Here is a 25,597-nt window from a genome sequence, read left to right as displayed (position 1 = left end):
TTCACTAACCTCCCCAAATTTAGAGTAAAATTCCCCATCTTGGAATTCACTGGAGAGAGAAAAACCAACACTGCTGTAAACATGTAAACTGCCAGTCATTATAGAATTAATCTCGGTTGACTTTGGTTGACTTCGTGTAGTGGGTAAGCAAGTTGCTGCGGTGAATTTAATGTAATTAAAACGACGAAATCCAAATAATGGGAGCGGTACGAATAATTAACGATGATCGTCATTTCAACGGCGAGTTAAACAATGCCGGCCAAAAGCTCGTTGTCGTGGACTTCACAGCAAGTTGGTAAGCGTCTTTTTAGGTTATATCCTTCATTACGTTTATCGCCTGTTAATTTGATCTTATCCGAGCGTATTCCGGTTTTTAGCACGTCACGACTTATGTTCTTAACACGTATTGCGTATTGATCTAGGCGTTTCCTCGAATATGACGAGCCATATTTTCTCATCCGTGCTCGAAACGAAAGACTAGCTGTCAAAGTAGACAATACGAATTGTCAAAAATAAGAAAGCTTAATCTGCGGTCGGCGACAAGTTCGCTGGTTTCAAGTCATCGCGACAATAGTTCTTTTGCACTTTTTTTTGAAGAGAGCTGTTGAAGAAAAAAAAGTTTAACTTCGAAATCTCGTAAAAGTAATAAAAATTATCTCAGAAATCTTGGAACCTGACACGTGTAGAGAAGGTGCAAAAAAAAAAGAAACGTATGTTTACAATGTTGATAAATAATTATTATTTACCTGATCTTGTATCAGGTACATTATTTTAGTAACAAGTTCAGGAATGGAAAGTCTCTAAAAAAGAAGCCTCCTAAAAAAGAAAATCATAATTAGAATATTTATTAAATCATTATTAAATATACGTTTCGCCTGATTTAACTACGTAGGTGTGGGCCCTGCCAGAGAATCGCCCCGATATTCGAGCAACTGTCACTCAAGTATCCGAAAGCGGTATTCCTGAAGGTGGACGTGGACAAGTGTGCGGACACCGCCTCGATGCAGGATGTGAGCGCGATGCCGACCTTCATCTTCTACCGCAGACGCACGCGACTCGGCCACTGCCAGGGTGCGGACCCGGTCGGTCTTGAGTCCAAGATTCAGCAGTACTATGGCAGCGGCGATGCCGACGACGCGGATGACTCGATCGCGGACTCCCTGCCTGGCCATGTACGAAACACAACCGACAACGCCTACTACCACATCCTCGGCATGATTTTACTCGCCGCGATTTTGTTCTACTGGAATAAGTACCAATGAAGCTCTAGCCTGCCACTTACCAGTTGCCGTTTAATGTCAACTGGATTCTTATAGGCGGAATTTTCTATGGAAATTAATTTCGATTAACACTTTGGATTAGCCACTCGATTTAATGTCACTTGCATAATTTCTCTCAAAATCGTTAATTTTTTTTTCTCGATAAATCGTATGCATAAACGAGATTTTAATATCTGTATTTTAAAAGCTTTAGTTGAGCACTGAAAACTCTTAACTTACAGATTTTATTAGGTTTATACTTAAAAATTCTGCTGATTTTTGCTGGTGTAACATTTATTTCGCCTATATAGTTGAATATACATTTAAACAATATCTTGGAAACTTATTGTGTTCTTTCAGTCTTTTTTTTATTTTAATAGCATATATAGTGAACAAAAATATGAATTTGTCTTCCAAAAGTTTTTTTAGTTAGCAAGAAGAGTAACAAAAGAATCTGTAGTAAACCATTACTTTTTGAATTCGAGAAACAGCATTATTAAAAAGACCATTATTGCACATATATATAAAGTATACTGTTATTTTTTAAAGAAAATTTTTCGAGTACCTCTAATTTTGACAAGAGAAAGTTACAGTGAAATCAAAAAATTCTACATAGTGATAATCAAAGTTATATTTAACTTGTTAGAAATGTTGAGTCGCAGTAACGAGAGAATTAAATTTTTTTATGATTGAAAAAGTGGGATCGTGTTAAACGCGCGCTAAAGTTATTCGTTTATGCAAATATCAAAGTGTAACATTTATGTAACATGTGAGAAATTATTAATATAAAAAAAACATTTCAAATAATTGAAATATAAATTGACCAACGGATCTCGATCTCTAATATTCTAGCGCGTAATACTTTTACATAAATTTATAAAAATTATATGCCATCTTTATACACCACTTGATTAAAAAATAGGAAAAGTAGTTTGCAGAATATCTAAATAAACTTAATGGAAGTTAAATAATTAGTTTCGATAGAATTAAGCTTCGGTTAATTTCAAGAGATAATATTTATAATTTTGCATTTTTTAATGTAACTTAAAGAAGCTTTTTAAGTTGAAGGCTCTAGTTTAGTATAATTATTTTTCCTTCAATTTAATTATATAATATTGTCAATGTATATCTGAGAGATATTGTACTGAAAATAATACAACTTTGATACTTGCATGCTTTTGTTGGTGTTTAATGACCTTTATCTGAATAATCCCACCTAGCACATAAATCTCTCAATTTAGTACTTAAACAATGAAAAATTGATCAAAGAAAAATTGTTATGATTGCAACACGCATTTAAATACTAATTTATATTTACAAAAACCAAATACATTTACAAATTTGAAATAAGCAAATCAAATAAATACATAGACATAAATGAGTTTAAACAATTTTTAATTAGTGCTAAAATTAATATAACTTAATTAGGTAACATGTAAAACTGTTTAATTTACAAAAACTATAAAGATAATTTACTATTAAAAAAGAATACGTAAAATTTTTAAGTATAATGTTAGGAGTACCAATCTCTGATAATTCTAGTGAAAAATTTTTACTCTTTCCTTTTTTCACTACTTTAATTGTATCTCTACATATCGTTTTTTAAAATCAATATTCAAACAAATAAAATTATTCCAAATCGCGCTTTACTTTATTTAAAATTTACTTCAGCTTTTCTATTTCGTTAACCGAGGAACTTTCGGGGTTTCTTTTTCAGATGGACCTGTCCAGTTTCATAATGAAGCAGCAGTGTGAGTGTTTAAACGAATCGGACTATCATACCTTCCCTCAGTGTCTGAACTCGGACAGTGGGTATCTTCAGAGCGACGAGGATGAGCAGCTGATAATGTCCATTGCATTCTCGCAGCCTGTTAAGGTTCACTCGCTCAAGATCAAGGCACCCACGGAAAATGGACCGAAAAATATCAAATTATTCATCAATCAACCCAGAACGATCGATTTCGAAATGGCAAATTCCAATACGAGCATTCAAGATCTAACGTAAGTTTTGAATGCGGAATATACTCAAAACGATATAGTAAAAGCGACTGAAAAATTAAAAGAGCGTTGGCTGGTTTCGAACTCGGGATCCCTTGTTCCTAACGATAGCTCTCTCATAGTCCACACGACTCCAACTGCTCTTGTTTATATTTTGTACGCTTATAAACTCAAGATTAGAACTACAGAATTCTCTATTTTATCGACACGAGTCCTTCCGACTCCGAATATCTTACAGTAGAATATATAAAGAAAGAATACGAGAAAAATGTCTTCTGATAGTAAAGATTTTAATAGAGATTAAAAATCTATACGGGATTGTGGGCTTGACCTGTCCTCACTTAAGAGTTCATTACACTCACATGGAACCATGACATTCCATAAATTAGTGTAGTATATCCTTTTAATTGTAAACGAAAATATAAATATTTTCCAAAACGCGCCTTTAGATGGTCGAGATTTTTTTTAGTTTTTAATGTAATATTAAAATAAAATGTCTTACATACATTTTTTTTGAAAAATTAATATGCATAATTTCGACGCAGATTATCGACCAAGGATCTCGAGGAAGGCAATCCGGTACCACTGCGCTACGTCAAGTTCCAGAATGTACAAAATCTTCAAATCTTTGTGATAGACAATCAAAGTGGTTCGGAAACAACGAGGATCGATCATCTAGTCGTAATCGGCTCACCAATCTCGACTACTAACATGGGAGAGTTTAAGAGAGTGTCTGGCAAGAAGGGAGAAAGCCATTGAGCGACTATTCTGGAACAATAATATATCAGGATATCATCAGGAATTTTGATTTGCCTACTAACATTCCCCCTATCATTGTTTTCTTTTCGTAAGAAAGAAAAGGAAAAAGAAATAAAGCTAATGTAACAATTTAAAATAATAAAAACTGATTTGAATACCGTACAATTTGGCTTGTCATAATTTATCATTAATTCACGTAATTAATTTATCTTGAATAAAATGTATTAATTTACGTAAACATTCTCACATCTCGCGTACATGCTGAAACAAAAAAAGTCTTTTATGAAGTACGACACGTTTGAGACTAATTTTACATCATTCCTGCATTCCTGTATTCATGCATTTTCCACGATTTTGATTCGCATTGATAAAACTAATTCTTGCTAATGACAATATAAATAAACAAAATGTTTCAATATCAATTTTCTGATTTAACTTGATGAATAGATTGTTTGAACACAACACAGTCTCCTTCTCTGTCTCTTTGTTACTTTTTATATATGTGTATGTCTCCTTCAATTCAATTGGTTCCTTCAAATGACAAATTATATCTTTTATATGAATTTCCGACCTTTATTTAAAAATTTATCGGAGTTATCAAAGTTTATAATGATAGACTCTCAAAATATGAACTCTTTATCATTACAAAAATTCTTAAGTGCTTTTTATTGAGAGGCTTTATGAATTCGCCAGATACCGCCGCATCGACAAGCTCGCATCCATCGTTGATCCCAGGCTCTGATCGCAGCTGTTCTCGTCATGTTCTGTACTTGCGCCTTACCGCCGCATCTAAAGCAACAAAATATTATGTAACGCTATCGATAATGTTGGACTATTAATGTTATATATTTTATTATTATACTTTTTGCTAGTTAGTAATAGCAGTCAATCTGAGTAATACCTTGTACATTGCTTCACTAGAAGTGGCTGTTTCCCCAAATACAAGTGTCGTATCGTATCGACTATTTGTCCGCTGTGCATACAACCTTCAACGGGATTCATTTCAGGTGTAAATATCATCTGTTCGGGTTCTGCTCCATATTCCAGCTGCAAATTGTAAAATAAAATAATAAATATATATGTAAATTAGTAAAAAGAAATTTCGATGTTTTCTTAAAGCAATAATTCTAACGGTACTTTCTCTTTTTGCATGAATATAATCGTAACCTCTGCAATTCTTACCTGCAACGGGAGATTCTGATAAAACAAAATCGGGGAGACTATGGCGATAATGCTGTTGCCTTGATGCAATTGTGGAATCATGATTTGATTTGGTAACAAGCAGCATTCATCTGAAAGGAATGCCTTACTTCAAAATTTTCGGCAACAAAAATTTAACTGAGTCGAAAATTCTAAATCAATCATAGAACGATCTATTCTATATATGTGATAATGTACATGAATTATTATACGTAATAATAGTCATAACTTTTGGTAGAAGAGAACGAGGCAGAAAGTAGATTTAACATATCCAACACTTGTATCATTTCTAGTATCTTATTTATACATTGACTTCTAGAAAAAAAACTTTAATCTTTTTTACTTATATATTTTTTGTACTTTTCAATTGTCATAAATAATCGTCCATGGGAATTAATTTGATGAAATAAAAAGTTAATTTCTTTCTTGTGAATTTGGTTCATTGGATTGCAATATCAACCCCGATTTCTCCACAGTCAATCCCGTTTCCTCGTCCACGTTCGGTTCAATCCGAAGAAAGACCTCTGTTTTCTCAGTGGTTTCCACATCAGCTATGAAGTAACTTGATTCGCGCTTCGATTTGTTATTATCTTTCTCATCCTGCGTATCTTCCGTATCTCTTATGTTCTTTCGGCGCTCCAAATCCTCCGCATCCTTTTCATTTTTTTCACCTTTCACAACGTCTGCACTGTCGTTTACAATCGCTTCACTCGGGAAGAAATATGTTTTCCTCTTTATATCGTTCTCAGTCGCTTCTCTCGGAAAAGAATGCGATCTCGTCTTCAGCGATCTCATATTGGCGCTCTCAGCCCTATCCGCTTCGCGGATCAGATCTATAAAGAATAACTCTCTCGGCGACATAGGCGACTTCATAGACGGAGATTTCATTTCGTCCTCCGAGGGCGATACCATCACCAACTTCAGATAATCCTGCAGGGGACTCTTCTCAGCATAATCATTGCTTAAATGAGTTTTCTCATCCTCCTCAACACGCACTACTCCGGTGGTATCCTCGATATTTTCGCCGAATATTTGTTTGTGTATCACCAAAGGCGGCAGATCCTGCTTGAAATTTTCTCGTTCGCTCTTCTTCGATTTTGAATCATCCCGCTTCTTCAACTCGAGAAATTCCGTGTCTTCAGATGATAATTGCTGAACGCACACGGGTCTTTCCACATTATCCGAGCCATATTTCGAGAGTGCGTTAATTTCAAGGCTTTGTCTATTTAGGAAACGTCTCCAAAAGATTAACAATACGCACATAATCACGATCCAGATTATAAATGCGACTGTCCAAAAGATAACAAACTTGTGCCCGCGTTCAAACAGCTCACCCATGGTCCAAATTATAGGACAGAGAACAAACCAATAAACCAAGAACACACCGAAGGTTATCCAAGGGAGTAAAAGTTCCCATCTCTTGCCTTGCTTATGGCTGACACATTTTTTTTCGAGCGGTTTATTCTCCTTCAAGACAAGAGAGTCTTTGTGCTTGATTGCAAGCTTGGTGTTCATTGTACCTTTGAGGGTTTGGTGTAAGCATGTATTTTTTTTCAGTCGTATTATTTTATTATTATCATATTTATATTTTGCTGATAGAAAAATAAAATAATTGGATTGTTTCTCACACACGCACAGAGAAAATGTATTATTTTATATTTGTAATAATACACTTGCTGTTTCTGATTTACGTGCTCATAGCTATGCTATTGCTTAATTACGTTACTGCACAATGTGTTACACATAATGCGAACCATTTAACACTGATAATACTGTTAACAGAGTATGACATAATTTTCTATCAGAATAATTCAGGATGTGGTACTTTTATCAAACTTCCTTCACAAATGGTAGTGACCACAAGTCATGGTAATCAAGTAGGAAATGTATACAATAAGAATAAACTAGCACGTGAACAAATTACTATTGAAATAAGAATAAAATTTACATTAAATTTGTCTTCTAAATCTTAAGATTTCTAAATAAATGTCATTTTTTAACATAAAATTTTTTTTTTAATCAAATAAAAAGAGGAAGCATATTACAGCAAAAAGATTTTTTTCCAACTTGTAATTGTTAATTATAAAAAATTTCCGCAAATTGTATTGAATATAACAATATTTTTTTGTTTATGTACAGAATTAATCTTCAAGATTAAATTATTAAAACTCATATTGCAATAAATAAAAATCATATTATGCTCAGTTGTAATAAATTTCAAGAAACTAAAAAAACGTACCAATCAAACCGTCATCCACCTGTTGCTGTGTATCTCCATTAGGTTGCACCAATTTCGACAACAAGCAAAACAACAAGGCCAGAACGTCCAGACTCTCCGCGCTACGAAGAAATACCGGAAGACATGATGGCCGGAGTAATCCCCAGATGCGTATGATGACCAACAGCTCCCGAACAGTATTCAAGGCCTTGTGATCCTTAAGCAGCTCATACTGCAAAACAAAGAAAAATACGAAATTAACTCTCATATAATGTACCGTTATATGTACAATACATATGAGAATATTTGAAGTATCACAAAAGATTTTTATAATCTTTTTCTTCACAAAAATAAAAAAAAAACATTAAATATTAATTCTTTGTGATTTTCAAAAAAATAGCTAGATTTACCAGAAATACCTACCCCACCAGCCTTCACCTGCATTCTCTGTTCGGGTAATCTGGCCAACAGGTTCAAAGCTAAGTCAGCAACCCATTGAATAAGTTGTTGCAGCGATTGCAAAGTGCTTGGTTCCACTGTAAACTCTTTCGGATCAAGATGCAACAATACCTAAAAAAACCATTAAATAAATAAAAAAAAACCAATAACTAATTTACTAACTACTAAAGCGTTAATTTTACTTTAATTATTAATTTATATTTATTATAAAATAATTTATTTTGTTGCAGTCAACATTTTCCTTATCAGAACTGTGAGCAATCCATTTTCAAATATATTCTCAATTATTTCTTTCATTTAACAGCTTCTTATATATAAAATAAAAATAAATATTGCCATTCAATTATACAGATCTATACATAACTTCAGTTACTTTCATTCTATGTATTGAATAACAAATGTAAAATGATAGAAATGCAAGGGAAAATTTATTTGTTTATGAAAATTTAGCTGGTCAAGAACTGGAATGTGAAAATTCGATTACAATATACCTTGTCAACATCAGTAATAACGTCAGTTATCACCGCGGCTAAGCTTTCCGCTGGACCTATGTCGTGGGATGTTAAATCCGATGGTCTCAGTAAAGACTTGAAGGCGGTAGCTACCGAATGTATCATCAGTAATGATGATAAATCCGCTGCCTTGTTTTGTCCTGTCACAAGCATCCTAAAAATATATAATTATTAGCATTTAATCTTTCAAAATTTATAATTTAAGTAAAAATAATTTTCCTTACAACACTTTAAAAAATATCTTTAAAGACAATTCTTAAATTGTTATAACGACTTCCTCTCCTCCCAATTAATATTTTAATTTATTTTACAAAGAAAAAAAGATTTTTATTTTCAAAATAAGTTAGAATACTAATTGAGAAGAAAATTTAAATATGTCTCTATGTACACATGTTTAATTACACACCTATACAATGATGTCTTGATGCATAGAAATTGGATATAGTGATATTGTTGTGTAGATGGTAGTTGCCTGTTAAAAGAAGCGTCTAATCGTTCGCACAGTGCTTCGATCATGGACGATCTGAGACATAAAAGTATATCCAACCAATCCAATCCCGTCACCAAACAATACTCCAGTAATGTACAGGCATAGTTCAGTGACATCGATGTACCTACAGAATCACGTAAATCACTATTCCAAAATTCCAGGTTTTCTCTGACAATAAACACTTTAAATTAAAAAAAAAATCACATTATACCTGTAGTGCCATCCGGCAACAATTTATAGAGATACAAATTGCCGTGAGTGTCGCACGCAAGAAGCACGCATCCTAGCCACGAGAGATCCATATGGGCGATAGATACTGAGCTCTTGAAATACTTATTGCTAGGTTCGTCCTGACGCCAACTTGTATTCAACGATGAGAACGCTACCTCCTTCAAACAATCTAGACGATTTAGACAGTGTACCGACGAGTCTGCCAATGCTATTATCACGTAACTCGGAGGCGGTAAGGTTGTTACTATTGACAGTTTTGTAGTCGCTATCGCCGTGACCGGCGACTGGCAGCGATACTGCGATTGATACTGCCAAACCTGTGTGTTGTCACATAAAATGTCACAAATCTCTCCATTAATCTTGGCATGCTCTTTCTTTTTTACATTAGTACTACTCTACATAAAGATTTATGTAATTAAGAAGCAAAAGTATCTTGCTTTCTCTTGCTGTTTTATAACACCATGCATTTATAAAGAATAAAAATTGACTAATTAAAGGTGTGTACTTACGACCGTCTTAAAAGGTTCTAGAGTCTTTGGCTGAAACAATTTGTGAACCGGTTGTGACTTTTCCCGCAGCTCCCACACCTCGACGAATCCGCCGCTCTCGCTATTCGCCGCGATGACCAGCGAATCCGCATCTTCTCTGACCACAAACTTTAAATGTGTCACAACTGTACCTGTAAAGATAAAAGCTTGTAGTCATAGAGAAAGAAATAAACTATCTACAGAGTGTTGTACGTGCCACCTAATTAATTAATCTTACATGAATTATCTTTGGGTGCCCCATCTTGCAGAAAGAAGCTCGGCAAGGCTTGCGAGGTGATGGTGCACTTGTCGTCGTTCTTGCGCACCAGCACCCTGAAGCATCTTATGGGCAGACAGATGCTACCGCTGCTTACCGCAACAAGAAAGTGGCCATCTGAAATTATTACAATGCTCTCTCTTTGCTTCTGTCTCTATTCGCGAATGTAATTTTACAATGTGGCAGTAATACTTTTTCCATAGCATAAATCGACCGCGGTTATCCTGTGCCTCGTATTGCCAAGACTCTCCGTCGAGTAGCAGATTGGATTTTGAAGGTCCTTCGTGATCATGATCGCGCCGACCATCCCTGTTGTCGACACCACCAGCACGCCTTCAGCAGCTCTGCCGCCGAACTGCCTGACGGAAGGCGCAAATAGCAGATGATTAAATTTTTCACTATAATGGATGTTATCTTTCTTCTCTGCTACTAGCCCTGTCTGGAAAATTAATAAAACATTAGAAGAAAAGAAAATTGTAAGAGCAACGTCTACAAATTTTCATTATGGCATAGCTACAAAATTTAAATAATTTGATAATTTTAAAATTTAATAATTCAATAAATTAACAATCAATAAATCAAAGTCAAATGTAAGTTGAAAATTATATTATATTGGTGTCAAATTCAATTTTTCTGGTAATATTGAACAAAAAACTTTTGTTGTTTGACATAGAAATTTGTTCATCTAAATATACCTTTTTGCCATTATGAAACCATGCTGCTCCTAATATATGCTCGCCAGGGAAGTATGCGGAACCTATTAATACCCAATCATTTAAAATATAGTCCTTGAACATCCATAGCTGTACATTTCCGGCTGTGTCTGCCATCACTAACTTGTCACCAGGCAGATCCCATTCTAATGCCGTAATGTTGTGTTTATTTGAAAGCACTCTAGAGATACAAGAGAGATACAGTTTACAGTTTTATCTCAACTTGTTGGATTTTTCAATAAAATTTGTAAAGGAAACTAATTCAATTAAAAGTTACATTAAGATTAAATCAAATAAAATTAAAAATTAATATATAAAAGCATTATTTAAATTAATTTTGTAAAGTTTACGCAAAATAATTATAATATGGAAATAAATTTAATATTTCATTATTAAGTTTATATAAAATAATAAAGAAATATTGTTTCTCATGTAACAATGTTTTTTTTAATAATTTTTTTCTTTTACAGAGATAATAGCTAAAAGAATTTAATGAAAATGATTACTTGTGAGCATGCCATGGCATATTCAAGTCTGCCACATAGACGTGGCAACCCCGAGTCTTGCTGCTGCTGTCATCTAACTCTGTCATCGTAGTAAACGCCACTATGTTTCGACTAGACAAGGAACACAAGGACTGCCCACTGTATAAACTGAGAAAACAAATCACTAGTTAATTTTCATCTTGTCACTATATAATGTTTTATTTATAGTATTGTTAAATGCTGCACAAGAAAGATATATTATTTATATGTTAAAGAAGTTTGAAGAAGAATACCATTCCTGATTTGTAAGAAACTTGGAGGAGCTTCTTCTGTTAACAGTGTAAAGCAGATCCATCTTGTCCTCTTCTCAATTTATTATTATGTAGAGAAATACAATTCTACACTTGATCTTTTTTCTCAAATTAATAAAGACATTGCTAAATCCTTCCTTTAATCTTCACGAGCGATACTTCAATAGTCTTCTTGTTCATCTGGAAGACGTAGTTTTCCTTTTTTAGGAACATTATTTCTTACAAGAATCTCGTAGATATGATCTCTCTCCGAAGGAATAAAATACGATGAATTGTATTTTTCTCTCTCCCGACGGAATATATTTTCTACAGACGTAGTGAGTTAACAGGCACATATCTGATTACATTTCGGTTGCTATTTCAATCGGAGCCTTCTTCTAAGGATTCCTCTTTTACACGGCTTTCTTTGTAACATTATCAGAAATTTGCCGACACTATTAATAATGGAATATTCTCACATAACAATTAAAAACTGAACAAACACGACAGATCTACATGATCACTGATCTCAATACATATATATGGATAACCATGAGGTCTGTTCTTTTTAGCTGCACTGATGTAGTGATGGAGACGGTGATATAATGCCGAACATAGTCGAATCGCGACGGAACTGACCGAATGGACTCTCCCCTTACCGCAAAAATCAGCTACCCCTCTCAAAAGGCTCCGTCTAGTAGACGGCGTCTACATTAGCAGAGAGGAACCTGAGAGCGGCCACCGCGGCCTTTTTCGTGCGACCGATATTTGACTAGCATCAGCGCTAAACGTGGATGTAAAGTCTGTTTTACATTAATTGCAAGCAGCTAGTTGCGACATCCAATAGGCGCTTAGTTTCTAGTTAAAGCTCGACATTTATTGGGTGTTACAAATTGTAACTGGCGACTGCAATTAATGTAGAACGGGCTTTACATCCACGTTTGGCGCTGATGCTAGTCAAATATTGGTCGCACGAAAAAAGCCGCGGTGGCCGCTCTCAGGTTCCTCTCTGGTTAAAGCATCAAGAGAATAGAAACCTTATATGTATATTGATATGATAAAGTTTTCGATATACCTAGTTGAGGATCTCTCATAAGAAAACAATTTTTATTTTGTATCTTTGCCGGTACCGTAATCGCACAAATGTTAAATAACATCACCAAAAATATTCTGCTGTGTAGTAGGAGTGCATTACTCCAAAGGTAATTGCAAATCGAATGAAGTTCGACTTTAATTAAAAATTCGTCTTTAATTAAAATATCTTTTATTGAAATACATTTTCTAAATGTTTAATAGAAAACGACCCTTGCATCGTATCTTCGACAAGCTTTAAATTCAACACTTGTGTTAAAAATTATATAAGAACTTTAAAAACGATTATGGAACGTTGCCAAGGAAAATTGAAATTTATTGTTAATAGAAGATTCACTTGCAGATACAATGTACTACGTGTAACACCAAATATCAGGAGCAAATGGAACACAGTGTCATCAAAGAATCAAAATGTGACATTGGAGGACGATGACATCGATGATCAGCCTATAAAGTATTCCACGTCAAAAGCTGCCACCATGAGAGTAGACGAGTATCGCAATCCAGATGGAGACAACATCCCATGGTATCAGGATTACTGTATGACAATAAGCATGGCTGTTTTTCTCATCTACTTCTGTATCCTAAGAGAGGAAAATGATCTCGATGAAATGCTGAATACAGATTTAGGAGACTCACTACGTAGAACACAGAAGGAAATGGAAAAAAAGAAAACTTAAATTTAATTCGTAACATCATGTCTGGAGTGATTTTTTCTGTATAAAATTGTTATGTAACAAGTTTTTACTGTACAATATTCATACTTTTTGCTGAAATATGTTGATGAACATTATTTCAAATTAATTTACAGTAATATTTATTGAAATAAGTACTGTACATAATATAGGAGGGAGATTTGTTAAGAAAAGTCTTTTATTGAATAAATAAGAAATATAGATATTTAATATAGTTTTTCATAATGGATACAACAAATGACCCCATATGACATTATTCAGTATTGTACACCACTCAATGGCTGGATAGCAATCGATTGTGTCTGGAATGCACTTTTTCCATGTGAGCTTCCAGGGAGCCACAACCATGGTCATCGACAGCACTGTAAGTTCTTTGGTATAATAAGGATGCAATCTGATGTCAACAATGCCTGTGGGAAATTATTTATGATGTTAAACGATAATAAACTTGCTATCTATTGAGTGACAAAAATTACCACGTTTCTTCTTTCGAGCAGCGTTGGGAGTTAATTGCGATTAATTTGTTAATTAAATTAATAAAATTAAATAATAATTTAAAATAAAAAACTTTTAACATATACATAGTCATGTAGCAGTAGTTATTTTCTCTCAATCAGTCGATTAAATTATTCACAATTACATATAACTATTTATTTTAATCGATTTATTTTGTTAATTACTTAATGAATCAGGTATTAATACTAATACCTAATTCATTTCAAGGTAAAAAATGTTAATCGTTCATTATAATCAAGAACAAAGTTTTAAAAATTCTTGGTAATTATTAATAATAATTATATAATTCTCTACAGTTATACATACCAAAAAGGGGGGGGGGGGCTTAGTTTACAAAAATACTAAACACTCATCCCTCCATCCATCCGTCCGTTCTACTAAATCCCTATCCTTTTACCTCCTATACTGAGCTTATTTTATATACACATAGGTTTCTTAACTCATTTTACACATTTCTGCATTCGACTAGTTAGTGGACTTTACAATTAATTTTGTTTCTAACTACAGCTAAGTGTCTCTAATAATCGGTAACATAAAATGAACAATATACCTAAATTAAATTATTGGTAATTATTAATTTAGTTATTAATAATCATTAGTAGTTTAATTTTTAATAATTAACAAATTGATCAAATTTCGTCCAACACTCTCAAGATGCAAAACATGCTACTCACTACGAGTGCTATAAGATCGTAGCAACCACTTCCAAAAGGTGTAAACGGGAATAACTTGCAGATAAAACTTCAGCCTAGTCAGAAAACCGGCGAATGCGATTGATGCTAATCTGAGCTGTAATTAAACCATAGCTAAAATTATGATTATTATGAAAATCTGAAAAGATTGTACATTGAAGTAGAGAATACGTTCTCTCACCAGTGTGAATACAGTGTAGTATACCCACGTGGTAGGCATCAGGAATAGAAGAATGGTGAACGACAGCGTCCCGACGAATAACTGATCTGTTTGATATTGACACGAGTCCACTCTCTCGCGCAGAGGATTCTTCTTCTTCCCGAGGAAGAGCCTGAAGAGAGCCGTGATTCCTCTCAGCTGAATATTAAAAAGCCTACGATAAATTACAGCATTTAAATTTATATTATGAAAAACCACTTACTAAAATTTTTTGGAAATAACTTAATGACTTTGGTATTTCAGATAAGAAATCAATAATTTTGTTAAACTGAGACAACTGAAAAATGCCACACCTTGCTGCATAAACGTAAATACAGTACGTGTGGAAGCTGACAAGACCCAGAAGGTCCGCGACAATGGATATTTGAAACGTGATACCCAGCCTTCCAAATAGGAGCAACACTTCGAACGCCAAATCCAGAAGCGGCTTGGAAAATATCAGAAATGTCCACCAAAGTTGTATGTGATATAGGAAGAACTTTCCCATAGTGTTGTTAAGGGCATGATTAAGCTTGAGGCCAGCTGGTACGCCCATCAACCAATTAATCAGGTCCCTTAGAGTCTCTACGACTTTCTGTTAAACAAAAATTTTAATTACTAAAACAAATAGAAATAGAATTTAAAATGCATTAATACATAACTATTCAAACTTTACATAATGTAAGCAATTGAACCTTTTATTTTTCTTTTTCATTTATTTCAAATTAATTTCAGTTTTAAAACTAAATTAGATTAAATCGAATTTTTATTAAGAAAAAGCAAAGCGGATTATTTTGTTCACATGCGTCGCGTGGCACACATAAAACTTGCCTCTGCATTATTTAGAAGAAACTGCGACGGCTGATCCTCGATGTAATATCGCAGTAGTCGCAGCACGAAGATTCCCAGCGCCACGTCTATCACAATAGCTAGTGCATGGTTTCCCGTTTTCAGTTTGAAGCTCCCGTCCCGCACAACCGTCGCCAGCATCCACTTGACATTCTCCAGCCAGTCGTAAACGTGTAGGCCGAGGGAGGAGTACTTCAAGATTGGTAGCAATCCCTCCATTATCTTAGACAGCAACAGAATGGGATGCAACAAATAGAAGGATATGTGATAGGTCAGCAGACTCGTCGACTTGATCCTCAGCTCATCTTCTTTACTCTGGATGAGCCTCGCGAGCTCGTGGAAATGATCGCTCGACGTTGCCGACCTCTCGAACAGTTCCGTCTTCTGTAACGCACGTCGATCGTACAGAATAAGCGTCGTGCGCGTCGCCGACAGGTCCATTCTCTTGTTGTTGAGAACGACACTCGTCAGACGGTACTCGTCGCCCGCAGACGGCCTCGTTGCGATGTGCACCCAATTCGGATGCTTGCGCTCCAAAGGCGCCTCCTCGTTCCCGTTGGAATAATATCCGATTACGCCTAACGTGGACCTGTTGGCTAACTCCGAGGCCACCCTACGCAGACCGACGATGTAGAACTTTTTTAGGTCACTGCAGGTGTCGTGTACCACTTTACCAACCACATAGCCCGATTGCTCGGTGCGCAATATTTGAGGAATAAATATCAACAAATTGCTCGTCATTTTTACAGTTGAAAACTATGTATCCATTATCCCTTGTATCATCTTTCTTTTTACCACTTGGATTTTCATATTTCGAGAAACGCAGTACTGTTTTGTTAACCAGTCATTTTGGAGTGCATTTTTCATCCTTTCTATTGCAACAAAAAAAACTTTTTTACTTAAAATTCTTTCATATGCAGAGTCGATGGTTAATATAACAGTTAAAAAGTTTAAATTATATAAAAAAGTTTATACTCAATTAAACTTATGTAATTTTCAACTTTACCTCCTTTTTTACAGACGCATAAACCAACAGTCACGGAGTCACATTCTTTATTACTTTTTTTTTTAATGAAAATTTCGTAAACTAACCTCTCTGCTTGTTTACTTTTATTTTAATTACTTACCACGATGTCGCAGACGTTGCTTAATTACATAATGCTATCAATTACACACTTCTTAATTCGAACCTTTATCGTCGTTTATCGAAACTTGTGTGTGTATATTATTATTATTTTTTTAAGGCAGTTCGATTCGGTTTCCACAACTGATGTCCACGTTCCTTCCTGAACCTTCTGTGGTTCTGCGCCATTCATCTCTCTTCTCTTTCTCTCTCCCCGATAGGCTGGTGGAAAGAAGAGAAGAGAAAAAAGAAATATGGCCGACGACAGTCCACGTGTTTTAGGTTAGTCGCGTCTTTTGACCGCATGGTTCATCTTTCATTGCGGGACACCTCGTCGAACCACGTCGAACGCAATCGAACGTAACGTGTAAAGCAGTAGTAACGTGCTTGACGATATGATTGCAGGCGCGTCAATGAAGCCGACTGGGAAACGTCATTCCGGCCTCTGCATTAACGTAGACGGCGGCAATGTAGAGAAACTGGAACGTAAACTAAGGAAACGGTCCGCCGAGAAAGAGAAGCTTGATGGTGAGCGATCCTAACTGTTCTAAGACAGATTTTGTTTACTTTAGCGTCTCACCTTATCTTTTGCGTCGAAAAATATTTAAAAATGTGTCATATTGAAATTTGCTTTTGCACTTGTTAAATATTTTGCTATTAATGATAGATTTTTATATAAAATAAAGAAAAATAAAAATTCTCTTTTAAAAACTAACAGAAGATTTTACTGTTATTTATTTAAAAAATTGTCTTAGAGAAATCTTAGTATGGAAGAAAGATGATGAGTATTACAAGTAAAAAGTTGAATGAACAAATGCAGAGCTTTAGTTGCTGTTATATTAAAGTTTCATCTTTTTTACTTAAATTTTCAGGAATATTTTTAATTATTATATAATATATAATTAATAGTTACTAAATATATTTTTAATATAGTTACTAAATACTTTGTAAAATTGTATACATATGTAAATTTATGTTAAATAATTATGACATAATAAATGTTTTTGTAGCTCTTGAAAACAACAATCATAAAACAAAGATGTCTCAAGAGGATGTGGTACAAAGTAAACAAAAAAAGAAAAAGAGAAAAGTGACATTTAACTGAAGCTAGGTGAAAAATTTTTTAATATTAACCTATTTATATAAAATTATATTTTCAAATAATTTTTATTTATAACTTCTCACAGTCATATAATGACTACATTAAGCTGCAAGATATTGAAGAATTTTTTGTCATTGAATAATTTTTTATTAAAGAAAAAATGGAAGATTTAATATTAAATTTGATTAAATTTTCTTTAGCAATGATGCTACTTCTGATGTGGATATTTCAAAGGAGGATCTAAATGAGAACATAAAGACTGTAAAAGCAACACCTAAATCTAAAAGGCAATTGAAAAAAGAAAAGGCTGAAAGAGCAGAAATTGAAAAGAAGCAGACTCAAAGCGAGAGAAGCAAATCAAATGCCAAGCAGAAGGCATTAAGCTATCTATCCACAGTAAGTTGTTAATTGTTAGAATCATTCGTTGATATCCTTAATATTCAGAGAATTCTTTGCCAATGCTTTATGTAAATACGATACAAGCACAAGTGTCCTTTTATTTTTCTGCCAATGTTTGCAAGCATTTTATTTACAGTTTCTCAATTATTTACATAACTGTTTTCACATTTTAGTGGAAACATTGTAGAAACGAATGGAAGTTTGAGAAGCTCAAACAGATCTGGTTGATGGATAATTTGTTAGATGAGAATGCCATCTCCGATGATCTTTTCCCTGTCGTCCTGGAATATTTCGAGGGCTGCAAAGGCATGGCGCGCGAAGTGTTGATGCGTAAGGGAATGGAAATTATAAGGAAAGCCGAGTCAGAGACGGACGAGGACAGCAAGAGGGATATTATGAAATCAATCGCTTACTCGAGAGCAAGGCAACTGTTGCAGACTTTACCATTTGACAAGTAGTGTCAACTTTAGAAAAAATAATATACAGATTATAAAAAGAAAACGTTAGATTACGTTCGATTACATCAGATGATTCGAGAGATAATACGTGAGAAACTTCGGCAGTGAAACTCGCCACGAAGTTCCATGTAAGTCTCGTTGTTTGTAGATTAAGTGTGTTATGTGATCGCAACGACTAATTTAGATATTAAAAATGCGCTACATTAAAAACTTTACTATGAAAAATTTCAAACATTTCAATGTTTTTAAATTGAATCTCAATGAGATTCAATTTTGATCTTATTCAATAATACTTTATATAATTTTTTCTGTATAGCTTTTATTTACTAATACATATTTGTTTCTGTATATGTTGAGAACAAAAGGCCTTCTGTGATTGAAATGTTTGAAGTTTTTCAGCCGCCAGTCATTGGAGCCAACGCTTTAGATATGTGACTCTGTGCAGTTACATACGACATATGTTAAATATGAAGCAATTTTATTTCTTAATTTAGCTTCATTGCAAATAAAGAAAACATTTATATTTTCATCGATAACAACTTTTTTTTATTAAATCTGCATGTCGAGAGAAATCTTACCTGCATAATGTTATATGCATATACATCAGGATACATTTACTCATAATAACTAAGAAAAATTTACTATAAACAGATAATTACAGATTTCGAGGCGCTGTGTAAAAATTCTCTCTATACAAAGATCAACAAAAACTAAAATCACGGCGGTAATTTACATAATAATTTTTAGCTACCCTACTCCGCGTACTTGTTAACAAATTGTCTGAGTTTATCAGTGTCTTGAAGACCAACTATTCTTTCCAAAACTTTTCCATCTTTCATAGCGATGAGCACAGGTACAGATCCGACCTGAAAATTAATACACCAAATGAAATTCGTGGTATAAAAGTTCCAAAGTTAATCGCCTAGATAATTGTTTGATTATAATTTTAAATTTTCATATTTTCTTTGAAAAAATTTTTATTCAAATCAGTTATGTAAAAATCAGACATGCAACATATAATTTTAGAATCAACTTTTCAGCGATGTTTAGTTGTATTATGTTTTGTTGTATTATAAAACAATAAAAGAAAATACTCACTTCATAATCGAGGGCAAGATCTGTGTTCTCATCGATATCAACTTTAGCTAATAGTATCTTCCCTTGTTTCTCGGCAACAACTGTTTCTATTCTTGGGGTCAGCATGCGACATGGATTACACCATCTGAAATTGCACAAATTCTAAATTAATGGAATGTTATTAAATATTAAAATATTAATTGGATAAGTGTTGACATATTTTTTAAACTAAATTAAATTGAAATTATTGGCTCAAAATTAATTTATGTTAAAAGTTGTATGAATAAAAAGTCCAATTTTAATTGCTTAATCAGTTACTACACACATCCTTTATTATAATATTTAATTAAAGAAAATTAAATTTATAGGCTCTTGATTCTTAAATTTTATTTACACATAGCATGAAAGAATTAATTTTTCTTACAATTAGTATGCTTGTTTCGTTTCTTTGGTTTGTTTAGCCATATGTAAAACTTAACGAATAAAATTTGAGTCATCTTGCATAATCATTAAATCCAAATACATTTATAAAGAACAATAACAATTGAAAGGAAGAAACGATAGCCGTCGATACAAAAATGGAACTAAAGGTCTCAATCAAATTCAATTACACCGTGATGCTTACGTGGCAAAGAAGTCTACAATAACAGGCACTTTGGAATTCATCACACGTTCATGGAAATCCTTATTATCCTGAACCTTGAAGGCAGCAGACACCACTCGCTCCTGTGCAGGTGCAGTGGTGTACGACCTACTTCCCAGGAGAGCTCTGCCAGTGCGAACGGTTTGAATTCCCAAACGCTGCATCCTGTAGCTCCTTAGTTACACCCTGATAAGTAAAAAACATGCAAAATTAATGAAATAATAAAATTCCAAGTTCTTTTAATGTTCTTTAAATCTTTGGTGTCGCATCATGTATTTTTACGTTACATTTACAGACTTCATCTCTCTCGCGACAAATTTCAACATTCAGTACAGCAGACCAAGTTGTTTACAAATGCATACAGTTTGACATTTTGACGTCAACATCATATCAACAGCTATATCGATAATGAAAAACAATTATATGCAATATTATTTTTAAAAAGGAGGGGTCGTCATTCTAAGAAGTGCGTGCTGAAAATAATAAAAAAGTTGAAGTGACGCTCTTCCCTTATCACGAAAAAAATTCGCTCGTCATCGACGTTTTATAATACCTCGTATGTCACGCTGACGAAAAACGGTGCGCAATTGCGTCGGACTTCGCGTTAATTTTCATCCCCTACCCACCACTCACGATATATTTTTTTTCGTATCGACACGTTAATTCGGCGACGTGTAGACCTTCGTTATGTTTTTCCGACAAACACAGCGACAAATTGTCATAACAAATAAAAGTTGGCGAAACTCACCGATGTCTGTTCGCCGACCTAACCTCTCGACACTCAACGGCTGATTCACAGAGGGAGGAGTAGTTCTTCTCCGCACTCCGCAGTGCGTCATATAGGGTTTTTAAATCTAGACGGGGGAGAGCTAAGGAGGCAGGAGCCAATCGTATCGCAGAATCGTACGCAGTTGCACTGATTGTGAGTTGCACAGCTGCTTGCTCGCTCCTTTCGCCGAGTGCAGCTAGTGGATGCACGTCGATGCATGTGTGCGCGTAATTGAACATGAGAGTTATTAGGAGACTGCGGAGGTAAAAAAATTGTATACAAAAAAAATTGCATTTTAAAATAAAATATCAGAGGATCGAAGAATTATTTTGACGGAGATGAACGCGGCGAAAAAGGAGGAGGATGATCCCGTCGTGAAAGAGGTTAGCATTCTGTTTTCTGTTACGTTGTTTTTTCATTAATCTGTTCGTTCTCGACGAATTGTTTATCGTCGAGATCGTATAGGTTAGATTCCACCACTCTCTCGAGCACGTGGTTAAACTCTCGAGCACTGCCGCAGACAGTTTGGTACGACAACACGTTCGTTTCATTCTGAAACTCGCAATTTTATGCGTTTTGAGGCAAAAGACGCCTGAATCTGCTCAGAATTCATTTTTTTATGTATAATGTTCTATTTGGGCATAGAAACTTATTCTGTTTTTAACAAATTTGTTTCTGTCTGTGCGAGAATAAAAAAGGAATCTATTTACATAGATACCGGTATACCTCTCCAAGACTCTGGAGGATAAATTGTTCATCCTTCAGTATCCCATGTATCCCAAAGGTATTTGGGATGACATTAATATCGCAGGGACCTTCATTAAGCCAGAAAATCAGAAGATTCGTGTTGAGCTTGCCATGGATACAACAAACGAGCTATCCTATGATCACAGTATGGGAGAGCAATTGGCTCTAAGGTCAAATGGAAAATCATCCACAGAGAATGACAATAATGTCTTTGATAGGTAACTAGAAAGTTTTGAAAAGCTTTCAAGAAAGCATTGATTCACAGTTATATGAAAAAAAAAATCTTTCATTTTAGTGGTCTGATGGACTAGGACTATTCTAACTTCGGAACGTGCACTATCGGACTGCTCGAACTTTGGGGTGGGCATCTTCCAGGACGACGAGCTGCATATCACACCGCTCAAGACGTTGCTGCACATGAAACTACAATGTGATTATCTGGATGAAGGCGACAAGCAAGCCAGGGATGGGACAAAGGGTACGGGAGAAGGTAAAAGAGAGGATTTCACCTCGCTGACTCCTTGTCACAAGAATACATTTATCTAGACAGCCTTGTGTTATGAACCTTCAGAGCTTGGCACAAGCCACGAGCAAGAACACTCACAAATTCCTTTGCTAAAATGCAGACGACGACGAGGAGGATGATAACCCGACGCCAGTCAAAGTGACGTTCGCTAGGCGTCTGCCGGACAATCTGAAGAAGCTGCAGGAACAGTCTTTCCAGCATCATCACAAAAAGAGTGAAGAGGAACGTTGGATGCGTACGAATTATTATGCATCGACAGACGATATGCAATCTGAAGTAGGTTGTCGACATCATCGCGAAGTTAATAGGTTTTTTTTTTTTTTTAATTAACATAATAAAACATGATAATCGGTTTCTAGTAAAAAAATTTTGCCAGTTTTATCTCCTATTTTATTGAAATGTGACATATTAAAGTATCAAACAATGTTTTGTTAGATTTTGCAGTCAACGCGGATGGATATGTTCTGCCCATTGAGTGAGGAATCGAAGAATACCCTAAATTTGAGTAAGAAGGAGTATCTGCATCTACTAGTACCACAATTACCCAATGAATGCTATTTACAATCCACTTCTGGAGAGCAAATAGACCTTCATTACATCAAGACTTTGCCTTTGGAAAAACGAATCAAGACAATGATGAAACAAGGTGAGAATGACATGGAAATCATGCTCGAAGAAAGAAATATAGAAGAATAGAATTTATTTATCTCAAGCAAGTATACAATGCCAAGAAGGGACTTGGTTTACACTTGAAAACTTAACCATGCATCCATCCATACCTTAACTAATTATTGATTTTAACCTGAAGAAAGAAATATAACACATTACACATAATCTAATATAAGAACTTAAGAATACGCCACATAAAATATCTTCGAAAGCATGAAACTTTTAAACATTTCTCCTGTTTTAGAAATATATAAACTAATTTTTTTCAACGTACAATTTTTTATGTGTTAATTATAAATAAATGTTAATTGTTGATATAAATCAGCAGATTTTTTTTATATTGTGCAAGAATTTGATAGAAACAAATTTGTATTATTTTTTACAGTGAGAATCATATCTTTCGCAAAGTTATGTGAAATTCTATTTCCGAAGAGTGATGAGAGAATGACAAGAGAGATACTAAAGCATTTACAAGAAGTAGCTATGCTAGTGCAGGGTAACTGGGTCGTAAAAAGCGATGAGATATACAAGGATAATTCTAAGAATAGCTCCGAGGATAATCTCCAGGATAATCTCTCGTCTCAGAATAGCATTTCTGATTTCATGTGCAAAGCTCGTGATTATATTGTGAGTTTTTTTAATTTAACAATTAAACAATTAAAGATTGTGCTTTGAAATTTAATTTTACTTCTTGACATTCGAATTTTTACATCAAATTCTAATAAATTTTAATTACTTTTATATTATATTTTAATTATTGCTATATACTTAACTTTGTTAAATCATACATCTTTTTTTCATTAAGTTGTTATATATCTGTGCGATCAAATTTTATTATTTGACAAAGTTATTATGTAAGTGTGCCAAAAATGCTTGTGATTTTAAGTACATGAAAAAGCAGTTAATTTTATATATATAAAGCATGTGTCTCTTTTTGTATGTCTTTTAGTTATCATCATTTACCAATACCGAACAACAGTATCTCAATCGCAATACAATCTTGTCCGTCCATCAAACCGACACCAGAAGAAATTAATCAGCTTTTTGAGGAGCTTTTAACATATGAAGCGGGAAAAGGGTGGCGGCTGAAAGAGCCATTTGATTCCCACTTTTGTGAGAGGTAACTTCAATGTTTCTATTTGTTAGAATATATCTAAGTAATAAAAAATAAAGAAAGAAAAAAAAGAAGGTCCCAGCAGGCGAACAAACAAAATGAAACACAGTCCACGTACAAATAAATAAATATATTTCTCTTTCGATAATAGCGGTATTACAATGAAATTTCGAAGAAATTAATCAGTGAAAATAGTATGAAAGTTTACGCTGTAAGTAACGGTACTAGAGACCGGCCCGTCGGACTAGCGCGGCGCAATTTAATTATGACGGGATGATACGCACTCGGGTCTCGCTCGCAAGATTTTCGTTTTGTTATTACTATCGCTCTTCGCGTGCTCAATTAGCTGAGAGAGATCCTTTCAAAAATGAATCACGAAAATTGACTCTGAGAAAGAAGATCAAGATCAACTACGAGTATAGAATGTCCATCAGATTGGTCCGATCGGCGAGAGAAACTTCGGATGCCGCGAACGAAAGTAAACCCGGATTTGTGGACGAGGATACACTGTTCTCTGCGCCTGAGAATAAAGCGTGAGGCAGTGTTCTGCATCCTCCTGCCCCAGTTTTGGGTCGCTGACCATTTTAACGCATGGTACTGTGACGCTTACTTGGATCGAAAATCCTCTCAAGAAGAAGAAATCGTAGTCATATAAATCTTTTTTGACAACCTCGAGTGTCGAACATCTGGGCAGATAAAGAGTCGTTCAAGAACTGTCGCTAATCCGGAATCAGAATCCTTACTCAGAATCGACTTCGAGATACGATTGAATTGTTCGAAATTGATTATTTTCTAAACACTATCAAATAGTTTTATATGATTTTGTGTAAAATTCCTTACAATTTCGTTAAACCCAGTTTTCTCATTTCTAGATTTACATTGAAAATTTTAACGACTAATGTTTAAATTTTTATTCATAGCTATCGCGATATTGTTGACCGCCAAAAAATACTCTGGAAAGCAAAGAGGGAACATCTGCTCGAAGCGATGGAAGCACAGAATCAGCCGCCACAGCGTCAACGCCGAAAGTCGAATCGGGAATCGCTAGGTTCAGAAAACGAGGAGAGAAACATCGGTCGTGGACGAAAATCGATCAAGGAATCGTCAGACAATGGCGTAATAACCGAGTCAGTTAAACATAAGAAAAGTCGTTCTAGGAAAATATCAGAAACCACCACGTGACCAATGCATTAACTTTAAGGTTTTCTTTTTTTGCCTGTGTCTCCGATTATCATGTCATATTTGAATTGCGTGATTGAACCACTAGGAATCATAAGGTTTCTCCGCAATATCATGTCACCTATTGAAAGTTGATTATTGAAGGTTTTCTCGAGACTATGTTTAAAGTTCATGTTCAATCATGAATCCCTAATTAATGTAATGTATGAATGTAGTATATTACAGTATATTATACTTTATTTATTAATGAAATTCTGAATTTGTATGCATGTAAATAAATATATGATGAAGTTCTTTGCAGTGTTTTAAGATCCTCGTAGCATTATTATT

At 34.6% G+C, this 25,597-nt stretch overlaps 8 protein-coding genes across 13 annotated transcripts; 4 read left to right on the top strand and 4 right to left on the bottom strand.

The window, feature by feature from the left end:
- Nucleotides 1-85: 85 nt before the first annotated feature.
- LOC105835585 (thioredoxin-like protein 1) lies at nt 86-4,181 on the top strand. Its single transcript, XM_012679030.3, has 4 exons — nt 86-295; nt 893-1,172; nt 2,977-3,260; nt 3,803-4,181. Exons 1-4 carry the CDS (start codon nt 198-200, stop codon nt 4,014-4,016), a joined length of 876 nt encoding a protein of 291 aa, XP_012534484.1. The 5' UTR covers nt 86-197; the 3' UTR covers nt 4,017-4,181.
- A 387-nt stretch (nt 4,182-4,568) lies between these two features.
- Nucleotides 4,569-12,094, bottom strand: LOC105835582 (mediator of RNA polymerase II transcription subunit 16). Its single transcript, XM_012679026.3, has 14 exons — nt 11,422-12,094; nt 11,150-11,296; nt 10,626-10,824; nt 10,123-10,369; nt 9,892-10,047; nt 9,636-9,805; nt 9,107-9,443; nt 8,812-9,019; nt 8,385-8,559; nt 7,858-8,004; nt 7,456-7,666; nt 5,199-5,308; nt 4,918-5,063; nt 4,569-4,805 (listed from the first exon to the last, which is right to left on the bottom strand). Exons 1-14 carry the CDS (start codon nt 11,481-11,483, stop codon nt 4,682-4,684), a joined length of 2,439 nt encoding a protein of 812 aa, XP_012534480.1. The 5' UTR covers nt 11,484-12,094; the 3' UTR covers nt 4,569-4,681.
- Nucleotides 5,315-7,262, bottom strand: LOC105835584. The gene has a single exon (XM_012679029.3). The coding sequence runs from the start codon at nt 6,729-6,731 to the stop codon at nt 5,631-5,633; it is 1,101 nt and encodes a 366-aa protein (XP_012534483.1). The 5' UTR covers nt 6,732-7,262; the 3' UTR covers nt 5,315-5,630.
- A 311-nt stretch (nt 12,095-12,405) lies between the features above and the next one.
- LOC105835581 lies at nt 12,406-13,410 on the top strand. Its single transcript, XM_012679025.3, has 2 exons — nt 12,406-12,620; nt 12,854-13,410. The coding sequence occupies exons 1-2, from the start codon at nt 12,562-12,564 to the stop codon at nt 13,188-13,190; spliced, it is 396 nt and encodes a 131-aa protein (XP_012534479.1). The 5' UTR covers nt 12,406-12,561; the 3' UTR covers nt 13,191-13,410.
- On the bottom strand, nt 13,387-16,268 carry LOC105835577 (phosphatidylinositol N-acetylglucosaminyltransferase subunit Q). 4 transcript variants are annotated; one of them, XM_036287392.1, is made up of 6 exons: nt 16,140-16,268; nt 15,444-16,074; nt 14,927-15,207; nt 14,595-14,787; nt 14,396-14,510; nt 13,387-13,615 (listed from the first exon to the last, which is right to left on the bottom strand). In XM_036287392.1, exons 1-6 carry the CDS (start codon nt 16,142-16,144, stop codon nt 13,425-13,427), a joined length of 1,416 nt encoding a protein of 471 aa, XP_036143285.1. In that variant the 5' UTR covers nt 16,145-16,268; the 3' UTR covers nt 13,387-13,424. The 4 variants fall into 4 exon arrangements, 2 of the variants coding, with proteins under 2 accessions (XP_036143285.1, XP_012534474.2); XM_012679020.3 differs by having other exon boundaries at nt 15,444-16,236; XR_001138992.3 differs by having other exon boundaries at nt 13,477-13,615; nt 14,396-14,527; nt 14,623-14,787; nt 15,444-16,236.
- A 459-nt stretch (nt 16,269-16,727) lies between these two features.
- LOC105835578 (uncharacterized protein C7orf50 homolog) lies at nt 16,728-19,071 on the top strand. Its single transcript, XM_036287532.1, has 5 exons — nt 16,728-16,866; nt 16,990-17,112; nt 17,595-17,688; nt 17,887-18,082; nt 18,259-19,071. The coding sequence occupies exons 1-5, from the start codon at nt 16,839-16,841 to the stop codon at nt 18,541-18,543; spliced, it is 726 nt and encodes a 241-aa protein (XP_036143425.1). The 5' UTR covers nt 16,728-16,838; the 3' UTR covers nt 18,544-19,071.
- Nucleotides 19,067-21,148, bottom strand: LOC105835579 (thioredoxin, mitochondrial). 3 transcript variants are annotated; one of them, XM_028195074.2, is made up of 5 exons: nt 20,817-20,980; nt 20,551-20,736; nt 20,246-20,449; nt 19,642-19,765; nt 19,067-19,409 (listed from the first exon to the last, which is right to left on the bottom strand). In XM_028195074.2, exons 3-5 carry the CDS (start codon nt 20,425-20,427, stop codon nt 19,296-19,298), a joined length of 420 nt encoding a protein of 139 aa, XP_028050875.1. In that variant the 5' UTR covers nt 20,428-20,449; nt 20,551-20,736; nt 20,817-20,980; the 3' UTR covers nt 19,067-19,295. The 3 variants fall into 3 exon arrangements, with proteins under 3 accessions (XP_028050875.1, XP_012534476.1, XP_012534477.1); XM_012679022.3 differs by lacking the exons at nt 20,551-20,736; nt 20,817-20,980 and adding an exon at nt 21,012-21,148; XM_012679023.3 differs by lacking the exon at nt 20,551-20,736.
- A 68-nt stretch (nt 21,149-21,216) lies between these two features.
- Nucleotides 21,217-25,561, top strand: LOC105835576 (DNA-directed RNA polymerase III subunit RPC5). The gene is given in 10 exon segments (XM_012679018.3): nt 21,217-21,415; nt 21,747-21,997; nt 22,075-22,087; nt 22,089-22,269; nt 22,406-22,581; nt 22,741-22,951; nt 23,360-23,601; nt 23,924-23,983; nt 23,985-24,094; nt 25,009-25,561. Coding segments are annotated over 10 exon segments (1,551 nt in total). The 5' UTR covers nt 21,217-21,370; the 3' UTR covers nt 25,271-25,561.
- The last annotated feature ends 36 nt before the right edge of the window (nt 25,562-25,597 follow it).

Source organism: Monomorium pharaonis, chromosome 5 (assembly GCF_013373865.1).
Source record: "Monomorium pharaonis isolate MP-MQ-018 chromosome 5, ASM1337386v2, whole genome shotgun sequence".
NCBI classification, from domain to species: Eukaryota; Metazoa; Arthropoda; class Insecta; order Hymenoptera; family Formicidae; genus Monomorium; species Monomorium pharaonis.
The sequence above is the reverse complement of the archived record's forward strand: the minus strand, read 5'-3'. Positions and strand labels throughout refer to the sequence as shown.

Excerpts from the sequence above, each read along its gene's own strand:
- LOC105835585 (XM_012679030.3), top strand. The coding sequence starts at position 198 with ATGGGAGCGGTACGAATAATTAACGATGATCGTCATTTCAACGGCGAG. Across the intron at positions 296-892 it reads GTGGACTTCACAGCAAGTTG|GTGTGGGCCCTGCCAGAGAA; the intron begins GTAAGCGTCTTT and ends TTAACTACGTAG. Across the intron at positions 1,173-2,976 it reads CGGACTCCCTGCCTGGCCAT|ATGGACCTGTCCAGTTTCAT; the intron begins GTACGAAACACA and ends TTTCTTTTTCAG.
- LOC105835584 (XM_012679029.3), bottom strand. The coding sequence starts at position 6,731 with ATGAACACCAAGCTTGCAATCAAGCACAAAGACTCTCTTGTCTTGAAG.
- LOC105835582 (XM_012679026.3), bottom strand. The coding sequence starts at position 11,483 with ATGGATCTGCTTTACACTGTTAACAGAAGAAGCTCCTCCAAGTTTCTT. Across the intron at positions 10,825-11,149 it reads ATGCCATGGCATGCTCACAA|AGTGCTTTCAAATAAACACA; the intron begins GTAATCATTTTC and ends TTGTATCTCTAG. Across the intron at positions 9,020-9,106 it reads GTTGCCGGATGGCACTACAG|GTACATCGATGTCACTGAAC; the intron begins GTATAATGTGAT and ends GTGATTCTGTAG.
- LOC105835581 (XM_012679025.3), top strand. The coding sequence starts at position 12,562 with ATGTTAAATAACATCACCAAAAATATTCTGCTGTGTAGTAGGAGTGCA. Across the intron at positions 12,621-12,853 it reads AGGAGTGCATTACTCCAAAG|ATACAATGTACTACGTGTAA; the intron begins GTAATTGCAAAT and ends ATTCACTTGCAG.
- LOC105835577 (XM_012679020.3), bottom strand. The coding sequence starts at position 16,202 with ATGACGAGCAATTTGTTGATATTTATTCCTCAAATATTGCGCACCGAG. Across the intron at positions 14,788-14,926 it reads ATTTACGTTTATGCAGCAAG|GCTTTTTAATATTCAGCTGA; the intron begins GTGTGGCATTTT and ends AATTTATCGTAG. Across the intron at positions 14,511-14,594 it reads ACTACACTGTATTCACACTG|CTCAGATTAGCATCAATCGC; the intron begins GTGAGAGAACGT and ends GTTTAATTACAG.
- LOC105835578 (XM_036287532.1), top strand. The coding sequence starts at position 16,839 with ATGGCCGACGACAGTCCACGTGTTTTAG. Across the intron at positions 17,113-17,594 it reads CGAGAAAGAGAAGCTTGATG|CTCTTGAAAACAACAATCAT; the intron begins GTGAGCGATCCT and ends ATGTTTTTGTAG. Across the intron at positions 17,689-17,886 it reads AGAAAAGTGACATTTAACTG|CAATGATGCTACTTCTGATG; the intron begins AAGCTAGGTGAA and ends AATTTTCTTTAG.
- LOC105835579 (XM_012679022.3), bottom strand. The coding sequence starts at position 20,427 with ATGCAGCGTTTGGGAATTCAAACCGTTCGCACTGGCAGAGCTCTCCTG. Across the intron at positions 19,766-20,245 it reads ATTGTAGACTTCTTTGCCAC|ATGGTGTAATCCATGTCGCA; the intron begins GTAAGCATCACG and ends GTGCAATTTCAG. Across the intron at positions 19,410-19,641 it reads ATCTTGCCCTCGATTATGAA|GTCGGATCTGTACCTGTGCT; the intron begins GTGAGTATTTTC and ends ATTAATTTTCAG.